The 10,827-nt window shown below is 40.6% G+C and overlaps 1 protein-coding gene across 2 annotated transcripts; it reads right to left on the reverse strand.

Annotated features, from left to right (window-relative positions):
- Positions 1-1,519: 1,519 nt before the first annotated feature.
- EEF1AKMT2 (EEF1A lysine methyltransferase 2) lies at positions 1,520-10,210 on the reverse strand. Of its 2 annotated transcripts, XM_026115884.2 has the most exons (6): positions 10,076-10,210; positions 9,829-9,894; positions 9,186-9,300; positions 5,260-5,367; positions 4,215-4,431; positions 1,520-3,405 (listed from the first exon to the last, which is right to left on the reverse strand). In XM_026115884.2, exons 1-6 carry the CDS (start codon positions 10,159-10,161, stop codon positions 3,278-3,280), a joined length of 720 nt encoding a protein of 239 aa, XP_025971669.1. In that variant the 5' UTR covers positions 10,162-10,210; the 3' UTR covers positions 1,520-3,277. The 2 variants fall into 2 exon arrangements, with proteins under 2 accessions (XP_025971669.1, XP_064370429.1); XM_064514359.1 differs by lacking the exon at positions 9,829-9,894.
- Between the last annotated feature and the right edge of the window lie 617 nt (positions 10,211-10,827).

The raw sequence follows: 10,827 nt of genomic DNA on the forward strand, positions 1-10,827 counted from the left end.
ATGCGACTGAGTTTATAACTCAAACCTGAGACTCCTACCGAGACGTGTGTGGTGGACACTTACTTGGTAACTCAGGTATAACCAGCTGTCCTGTAAGTAGCAAGGAGGTGTCACAATGGCGGGATTAAAAACCCAAACATCTGAAAGCCTGCGGGCTCATCCACTGTTGAGATCCACAGAAGATGTTAACTTTACTAGCCACAAGCCTTGTATTTGACAGTGAAATCACAAACAGAGTCTCCTGATAGCAGAACAATAGGAGTAAAAAGTATTTCAAAAGCTGTATTTATTCCCCTGAGGTCTGACTTTGCAGCTGAAACCAGTCACACACGTGCACGCTCATGACGATACCTGCCTTTACAAGCCACCATGAAATGCTCCCCAAAGCACAAGCAGACACCCCCGGCTCCTGACTCACTGCTCATTACTCTCTTTTAAAGACCTTTTTCATTGAAAAGCATAAAAATTATGAAGGTATCATCTCTCAAAGAAGCATCCAGCCAGATGAACTGCCCAAAATGAAGGACACTTTGACATGTCATTTCCAAATCTAACCAGTCAATAAAAAGTCATTGCTGCAGTCAGTATTAAAACCTCTGCCTAGACTCCATTATTCATTATGTTTCTGACACCGTAGATTTCAAATAGTAGGCCTTCAGCTATTATACCTTAAAAAAATCTCCTAAAATACATTTTACAAGCATTTTTCTACTCCCCAGTGACACTTGAAAGTGCTTGGGCCTGTCTAAGGATACGTGAACTACATTTATTCTGCAAAGATTACATAGAACTACGTAGATTAGATGCAGAAATCATTAGGTTCAAGCAATAGCTCGTGTGGTCATCTGAGACCAAAAAGGGGCCACTACAAATTTAGGAATCAAAGCCATTCCACTTGCGAGAGCCACTCTGTTTTCCCACTCCTAACCCTTCCTCCCTGTAAATGCACCTACCTGCAGACTCTTTCTTTTCAGCCTTCCTGTGCATGATTCTAGCAAACCTTTATACAGACCTGAGAAAGAGACGGGTACATGAATCCTGCCCCAAAGTAACACAGAGATGATAAAGACAACTGCCTATGCACAAAGCACAGAGCCTTGTCTATGGGGAAAAACACATTCCTGTCCCCAACTGCTTCAGATAACCAACATTTAAGGCTCCTCACAACAGGCCTGTGATATCTTCAGACAGCAAAATATTTTAGAGGTGACATTAATTTATCTGTGTAGCCACCTTATGACTGGATCCCACAATCCGAAAGGTAGGGCACAGGAACAACATGTTATCTTTGCAATTTGCATGATACAAATTTTACATGATTTCTGGTGTCAAGATTTATATGTAACTGTTTTAGGAAGCTTATTTTTAACTTTAAAAGTGATAGAAAAATAGTATCTAAAACCAAAATCAAATAATAATCAATCCTCTATGGAGAAGAAAGCAACACTTGCCCTGAAACCTATGTATCTCATGCAGTGTGAATCTATAGTTAGATTCCCCTTAGCTGATTAAAAGAAAATCCAGGACAGTTGTTCATTTATTCTCATTCCATGATTAAATCCATATCATGCCTTCATTAGCAAAAATTACAGCTAGGAATAAAACAGATGCCCGAAACACATCCTGCCAGAGTACTTGCCCATTAAAGTTTGCCTGTATTAACCCTACCTGATCCCAGATTGTTACAAAAGTGTCATACTTTTTGTACTGAGTTTGGTATCAGTAGTGTACTTTGAATCCTTTGAACTCCATCAGAAATATACTATATCTGAATTGCCACTTACATTCAATAGCATTCCTGTTGGCTGCCGGAAGCTTTCAGGGCAGATGCAGTACATTGTACTACAATAGTTACCAAGATGATAACAGGATCTTGTTTTTGGCACTCATATTAGGAAAATGAACCTGATGAAATATGCAAAGAACTCTATTCACCAGGCCTAAGCTTCCTCACCACTGCTGTTAGGCTGTTCTTCCAAAGCAACCAGGATTATCCTGTTGTGCAAAAAGATGTAGAATTTAGGATTCCTACCTTGAAAACGTCATCAGACTGATCGCAGAGGGGGGACCCACCACTGTGCAAATCTTTTGTGCCTGATTTCCTACCCTGGGGAAGTACTAGAAGTACTTCTTGACCCTTCAAGATCTCCTGAATGCTGCTTAGACTGGAAACTACGAAGAGCAGTTCTCTGAGCAAACGTGATCTTCTTCTGTGAAAAGAAAACTGATTTCCTAATAGGACCTCCTGGATGCTTGAAATAACATGCTTATCATCAGCTGTAAATGTCTGTCAGGGCATAAAGAAATATTACTTTCCTTCCTTTCAAGCAATAGTAGGATTTTGCAATCCAGAAGAAATAAAGGCAAGGAAATTAAAAAAGAAAAGGATCACACACAGAAGTAAAAACTAATGCAGTGGATAGTTATGGTTTAGATTCTTTTGGGTTTATGCAGCTAAAATCTGTCCTGAAAAATTGACTGGAGAAGCAGATGTTCGTTATTGGCTCTTAAGACATTACAAAAAATTACTTGCAAATTAATAATGGAAGAGACACATGTCACCTACTAGTGAGATTATAACATCACACCTTTATATATTTCTGGAATCAGTGGAAATAACTGGCAAAGCATGCACACATTCAGGCAAGTGAGATTTTTAAAAACACTCAAGAGCTCAATTCTTTTCCCACAGAGGGAGGAACTATGCTGACCCTGAGAACTGAATTTAACACACTAACTGGGTCTCTTTTGCAAGTGCTACAGCTTTTATATTCATTTCTGTCCTTATTTAACTAAATATTGGTGTTGGATAATACTGTTGCATTCATATTTACCTAAGGGGGAAAAAAGAAAAAAAAAAAAGATCCAGCACTTAAATCTCAAAAGCTTGTTCCCGTTACACCACACAACAGAAAAAAGATTTCTGCTTTGCAGAATACATTTACCTCTATCAGTCACCAGTTACCAAAATAAAAATTAAAAAATATGTAAGCTGCATATTTCAAATGCAAAAATTGTTCGGTTGTATTAATCATAAAAACTAGAACGCCTTGTTTCCCCTCTCACTTACATACCTGCAGCTTCCCAAACCAAATAAAGTTGTAGCAAGGACAAAATTTACAGGCAAGTTATGAAAAGTTGAAATGTTTCTAGGGCAATGTTTTACAGTCCCTTGGAGTTCCATACAGTGTTTTTACTGTGCACTCAAAGAGCATTTATTTACACGTGTCTGTTTTCTGTCAGGGTTTCTTTAAAGGTCAGGCTTTTCTTTTCTCAACTAATCTGATCTGTCCAAGATGCATGGTCCCACTTTTTTTCTCTGGAAAACCAATGCTGTTACACTGTTTCCAATTCTTCCTCCAAAGCAAAACTTGGGTGTTGGCAGCTCCTCCAGAATTTCAAATCCTGCCAGACAGAAATTAAAATGCTTTTATTAGAAGGAAGTCATTTTATTCTCCTCTTGGATAACCCTTTGCAAACCACTCCTTATTGGTTTGGAAGACTTGCAAGTCAGTTACTTTGCAAGTTTATAGGACTGTATTGTTACACTGCACTGCTGCTTTGTACAGCTGAAACCCTTCCATGGATAATAAAAATCTTAGCTGGCTGAATCACACAAATTAATGGCAGAAAAGATGATAACTTGCCAGTAATTTTAGCTCCCCAGAAAGGATGGCTGTATTAGATCCACACTCTTGAGTTTCAAGAATGAGATTCAGGAGCTGACCAGCATGTTAAAAAAGCCCTTCAGAGTGGATCAGAAAGGTCACGAGCAGATGACCTAGAACGTCACAGTCCAAACTTGCCAATTTCCCTAAGTACAAGAAACAATGTTACCCCAATTTCAAAAGGAATTGGGTGAGTGGTCTGGGTCTGTTAATGAAGGACCAAGAGAGAGAGAGAGAGAGAGAAAAAAAAAATCACATGGGTATAGAATTCTCTCCTTTCCCTGTGTAACTAGCCCAAAATTGTTGTTCTCCAAAGTATAACAGAATCTGTGCTCCCTTGACACATTGGCACTGGCAAATAAAGAAGCTGTAATTCTTGAAAAAAAACATGGTGAAGATACACTGAGGCATGTACTAGTCTTTCTACCACGACTTTGTCTAAGCTTGATTTGATAAAGTAAATATGCTAACACTGGGACACTAAAATTTACCTCCTGCATCCTTGAAGAACCACAGGTTAGTAGATTGCTCTGTTCCACTGCTTACCTTCTCTGAACTCATCCAGCAGCTCCTCCTTGGTCCAGTTACAAGATGTTATGAGGAAAAAGCCTTCCGGTTGCAATACGCTGCAGAGAGATCTCACATACTCCTTCCTCTTTCCAGCTGCATTCTCAGGATTAAGGCTTATGGCATCAAAAGTCCCCTTGTCAATACAAATCTGAAATCCTGATAGCTCAGCTGATGGAGCCAGGAAGTCTTCTACCTAAACCAGAAGTCTACAACTGTGAAAACAATCTTACGCTCAGGAGCTCCTGAATCTTTAATGCAAACCAATGCTTCAAAACAGAAAGCCTCCAACCTGACAATAGGTATGCTTAGGAGAGGGTTAACTCAGAGGCTTTTCGCATTATAATGCCATGTTATCTTCTTTTCCCTCTGTGGATTACATAATAACCTATTTGCTGTAAAGTCCATGTGTGTATCTGTCCACCAAAAGCTCAAGCTAACATATCTGGAAGTTCATTCTTTCAGTCATTACTTGTACTTTGATCCCTGGTTTCCTAGGCTCTACCAGTGTGCCAGGCACTGTACAAATACAAAGCAAAAGACAGTGCCCGTCACAGAGACATTACAATCGACCTATAAGAAAGGAGACATCACACAGGTACAGAGCTGGATGGGAAAACAACACAGCAGAGACAGAATGCTCAGTATGACAGGCAGTTCAGTCAAACTTAGATTCTCCCAGTTAAGAGTTTAATCTTCTATCTCAAATCTGAAATGTAGAACGTACCAACTAAATCACAGAACTCATCAAATGACAATCCACTATTCTGCCCCCTACTAGAAGCAGGGGAATCTTTTTAGCCCTAATGGCTGTTGTGAGCAGAAAAAAAAGTAGACCAAGAGATCTTCTTGTAAATACACGTTTATTAACAAGTTTTGGTTAGAGCCCTCTCATGAGGTCTAAAATACAAATGAAAGGCATTGTTACTATATTACAGTGAAAGCATTTGAACAGCAAGCAGGTCATTTAACCTTGGGTTCAACTGCTTTCTATTTCCTTAATACAGTTTCTCTCAGCACTTACCTGGAATTTAATGTTAGACATCCCTTCTTTCTCTTTTACTTGTTCTGAAAGCTGTATTGCAGAAGGAGAGTAATCAATCCCAGTGAGATTAGTGTAACCAGATTTTGCCTAGACAGAAGCAGAGAATCTTCATCAGTGTGCTAGCAAACTATATTTATTCAACAAGTGCATTCCCTATCTATAATCCATGTCACCTCTCCTCCTCTTGGTGACACAAAAAACCCTTTTATTCATTTTTATTCCTGTTATCAGCACAGGAGTGAAACAGCTGGGGAAATGAGCTGAAATGACTCCATTCTGTCTGACACCTCATCAAAAGAATTGTTAACTGAAAGCTAGTTTATTTCAATTTTGTGGAAAACTGAGCAGAACTGTGAAAAGTCATACCCTGCAGGGAAATAGGCTTTCTTATCTGCACCAAAAGTAACCTAGAAACCAGGAATTTTCAGTGATTAGAACATCTGCCAGTTTGCCAGGTGCTTCAAAATGAGAAGAAACCCTCTTTAATACTCGCATAACATACAGGATTGAGCAGTTATTTGATTTATAACCTAAATCCTATTAGCCAAAATATACAATACATTTTATTTGTAAAGGAAAATACTGTAAAATTTATGGTTTCCTAATTATTGTGATGTTCATATCTAATTGAATACAATTATTTGAATGCAACAAGGTCTTTGTTGTAATTTCCACAGACAGGTGAGGAACCACATAGAAGAGTATACAGCCAATCCAACCTTGAATTGGATAATGATAAGCCAGTACAAAGAAATCAGGCAACTGGATCCTAGCAACCCTTTTGCAAAGCAGATGGGCTAACGCACCTCGCATCAGCTGGAGCTGGATGTGCGGGAGGGGGGCAGTAACAGTTTCATTCCAAGACAGAAGGAACTGAAGTGACCAGATTTGGGTATCATGTCTGTCAGTTGGCCTGGCTAGATCCAAACCTAACAGGAAGGAGTACGATCTTACAGCCAGCTGCAGGCAGTAATAACAGAGAGAGAGGGAGGTGTGTTGGGTTTTGTTTGTTTGTTTTTGAACAATACATGGACTTCAACCAGCATACAAGCCATCAGCTGCATCTCTACTTGTTCCAAAGGCTGATACCTCGACAGCAAGGAACCCTACAAAGAGATTTTTTTTTAAACAGTCCTTCCTCCTCCCAGCAGCCCTTCAATCTGTGCAAGCTCAGTGCTAGCCAGCTGTTGTTAATTGAGAACTAATTTCAGCTAAACACAAAGACTGTGTTGTTTGTATTTGAAGAAGAACAGCATATTGCTCAGCCCTCTGCCCACGTTCCTCCCCAGAGCTCCAAGAGAGAACCTAGCTTCCTGAGATGCCTGAGCTGAAAGCTTGAGGGTGGAAGAAGAGATCCCACAACAGCTCCCTCAGTCTGGAAAAGGAGAACATGAGTCACTTGAGCTAGTTTCCATTCACTGTTATAGTCTCTGAGGCAAGTAAGGAAAGTTTGAGGAAAAACAACATGCACTGCTGCTAAACTTGCATGGCCTGACTACTTCTGCCTATGGACAGGAAGAGATCATTCCCTAAAAAATGGCAAAAATGACTGCACTGCATCCTGGAATTTGACTCAGATCCTGAAACTGGTATTAACAAGCACTCTTCTGCTACTTCTAGAAAAAGCAGGTTAAAGAGCAGAAGGTAGTCTGCAATGTCATCAGCATTGCACCATGTTTGGGCCTCCGGTGTTGCATGGTAAATCCCCTTACTTGGGTGGTGAATTCCTTTCACCTCAGAGAAGTTTTTCAATACTTTTGGCTCACGCTCCTCAGAAAAAGAAAAGGTCAGAGTTCCACATGATAGCAATATTTCCTTAGAAGAGCTGGAATTTTTGGAAGGAAAAAAAATTCGGTCATCAGTGCGCCTACCAGATTTCTCAAGTAAGCAGGAGTAGGAGCATGGTCTACCGCACACATAAAAACTGTGAGTGGTCCCACTTATTACCTGTTTGTCAGTCAGCTATTCTGCCTCCTTTTTGTGCAATATTCCCTGTTGGAACTGACAGTGCCTCATCCAGACCTAGCTGCAATTAAGAGTAATTTTCTCAGTATACTCCTATTTATCTTTCTTTACTGTTAAGGGAATACTGGACCCAGGCATGCCATTATGAACTGCATTCTACAGTGCTTCTTCCTGCTCTGATGAGTCTGATACATACCCTCAACAGCTGCCTTCCAGGGATGTGCTACTTAATAGCCTGTGTAACTGATTTCTGACTCCCCTCTTTGCTATTGCCATTTCCATGACATTATCAAGTCTAAACTCCAATGGCAGAACTGTTCTACTGTAGTTGATGAGCTTGCCAAAATAAACCTAACTCTATTATCAAAAGCTTGTAGCTACCACAAAAAGATACTCTTCTGCATCAACTAAGCAAGTGAGATCCTGAGTCATTTAGAGATGATAAACATGTAATTTTTAAAGTCACTTTTCAAATAAGAACTGCAATGAAAATTTCTTAGTAAATCAACAACAGAACTTGAGGTACTTATGTATAGCAGGGTGCAGTGCAATAGTTTTTAAAAGCTAACAGGCTGCTGTTTTGCTGTTACAGAATGAAATCAATTTCAGATTTATAAGTGCTGCCAGGAGAAAATTAGGCCTTATAAATAGAATTTTCCATTAGATTTTTCAACAATAGAGTTAGTACTGCTTTAAAAAAAAAATCATTATTACGCTTTGACATTAGATTCTCTTGATGAGATGAGCAATTTCTACTTTTGATGGTAAGACTTCTTTGCAAGGATTGGCTGCCAGTCTGCAGTACAGGAGGCTTTAAACGTTTTTAAAACCAAAGTCCATGTTAAAAATATCCCAACCGTATCCGCATTATAAACCTGACTTTGACATGCATCCCTTTTGATTTCTACAGTATCTAATGGAGCTAACAGAGAATACAGCACAGTAGAAACTGTTACAGTATGACGGCTACTTTCTCTACCAACCCTCCTGTAATATTACACCAGAGGAGTCAATCAAAACCAGGAAAGGAATACTAGAGTTCCTAAACTACTTGTACCGCTACATAATAACAGCATTATCACACTTCAAAACACATCTGGTAAGAGGCTTCCACTCTGACAGAAATGGATACTTCTTGAAAATAATGTTATCAACTTTTTAAAGTGTTTACATAAGCAACTTGTTTTTAACCACTTTTTCCATAAGTAGTGATTATTATCATCAGATCTGAGCATGGACAAAGGGTCTGGTTTTGCATGTGAAAGTATTTTGTGTATTAATCAACTTAATTTCATTACCTGTGGGTGTTTTACACAACAATGGGAAGAAAAACATTTTAAATGTGGGAAAACAGAAAAGTAAATTTAAAATAAGGGCTATTCAGGCTGGCTACCTAAAATGTTCACCAAGTTAAATGTTAACATTGATTTAAAGACACATTTTTAAATTTTAGAAATCAAAAATACTGCCAGTCTGGGAAGTGCTAAAAAACTAGTAGTTTAAGTGTATCTAGCCAAAAATGCAGATATTTTCATTTGGTAGAACAACATATCTTCTGTTGGCTAGGTCTGGACTTCTGAAAACCCCTAATGGCATTGCTGCTTCATTGAGTTAGATATCAAGTCCCATAAGAGGGACTTATCTAAGGGGGCAATTATGTCTCGCTTTTGTGACAGGATGTTCTTTAAGGCATATCAACAGCAATGAATTCATTTCACTTATATTTCCATTTGGTTTAAGAGTACTAAGACCTCATGCACCATAACAAGCGCTCTGTTGATGGAAAAAGCACAGAAGTTGCAAAAGAAGTTGCTTGCTTTTTGGCTTTCACATAAGTTACAGCTTGCCATGATTACTCTCACTTGTGAGAAGAACATTTAAACCATTCTGTTCTGAGCGTTAATTCTGTATTGAAAGCACAAATTTTGCAATATACCAACCAGTTCAACCAGTAAAACACCGTTTCCAGTTCCAATGTCAAGCACAGAGCTGTCAAGGGGGATCTTGTGTTTTTCCATCCATCTAATTAAGCGAACCATGCTTTCTTCTCCAAACCTATTAAAAACAGGGGCTCAGGTAACCAAGATAGGAAAGACATACTAAAAGCACAGCAATTGTATTTCATGACTCCCTCTCTCCAGCTTTTGTTAAGTACCTGTTACTGAAGCACTTGGGCAACAATTGACATAGATCATATTCCAAGTTTGCTTTGTTTCAGTTTAAATGAATCAAATTCACTGAAATACCATCTCTGGAAGGTGAAGACCTCAGTATATTAAAAAACAGGACAGCACTAGCAGTTTGCCTAGCTAAATCTAAGCTCAGTGATAAAAATGAGTATTAATTAGTAAAATAGACCATAACTACCATCTCACTTCCCGTGTAGTAACAGTTGCCCAAATGCCACTTAGGAATCTGTTTGCAAAATTGGCCCAGAGAGGGATCTGGGGGGTCCAAGATTAAAACTGCCCATTATTTCACCAACATGCGGAACTATTCAGGAATATTATTAGCTGTGTTTTTGCAATGTATGTTTTTTAAAAGAAAACAGTAAGAATGCCCCAGCAGAGTTATGCTATTTACCAAATTTCCCCAGCATCTCCAATGTCTTGAAAAGTTTGCAGTTCTCTCTCATATGCAGCATCCCAGCTAGAGCGGGGGGGGGGGGGGGGGAATGAAGAGATATTGCAATTAATAAAAATTAAGGAGGAGGCTGTTCGCCCTCGCCTCCCTTAGCAGGTCGCTCCCCAGATACCACCACAACGACTTTCCCGCTATAAACCTGACCTGGGGCGGCCCCTCCCCGCGGCCCCCCGCCGCCGCCACTCACTGCTCTCTGGTGCCCAGCACGGAAGGGCTGAACGGGGCCTCCCCGCACCCCGGGCCCAGCCCGCGCCGCTCCCCCGCCACCGCCATGCCGGCCCGCGCCGCCCGGAAGCACCTCGGCGCCAGGGAGCGACGGGGCGCCGCGGCGCCTCTCTAGCGCTTTGGAGGACTTGTGCTCGTCTGTCCCGGCTCGGGGCCTAGCGGGCGCAACGGCTCCGAGACGCCCCACCTGCCCGATAAATTGCCTAAATTCCCTCAAAAAAAAAAAAAAAAAAAAAAAAAAAAAAAAAAAAAGACCAATCATACAACCTTAAGTAATTTGCTAACGAAAAGCCATTGCTAAGACTGGCCGCGAATATCGCACGCCCTGCCAGAGCACAAAGGTGCACACGAGCTCAAACCTAAGCACGAGCTCAAAGCTAAGCACAGGTTTGGCCAAGAAGCTGCCGTTCACGTGAATCCGTCCCGTGTTCTGTGCTCGGGCTTTGGCGTCAAGGCGCTTCAAGCCTCCCCAAGTCAGGGGGTTTGGGCTGCAAGGCTGTACCGCGGCTCATTTAGCTGATCACTCGCTTAAAAGATTTACTCCTGCAGGGTGGGGTTCCCCCCCCCCCCCCGAGCAAGAAAAGGCTAGGCCATTGCTTTTTAACACGGTAACTCAACGGGATAAAACCCGGTTTAGTTTAATCCCACTTTTGTGCCCTTTGCCCAACTACTTTTGAGAACCACGATTTCGTTCTGTTTCACGATTCTACTGGA

The sequence above is a fragment of the Dromaius novaehollandiae genome, chromosome 6, assembly GCF_036370855.1.
Source record: "Dromaius novaehollandiae isolate bDroNov1 chromosome 6, bDroNov1.hap1, whole genome shotgun sequence".
In the NCBI taxonomy this organism is placed as follows: Eukaryota; Metazoa; Chordata; class Aves; order Casuariiformes; family Dromaiidae; genus Dromaius; species Dromaius novaehollandiae.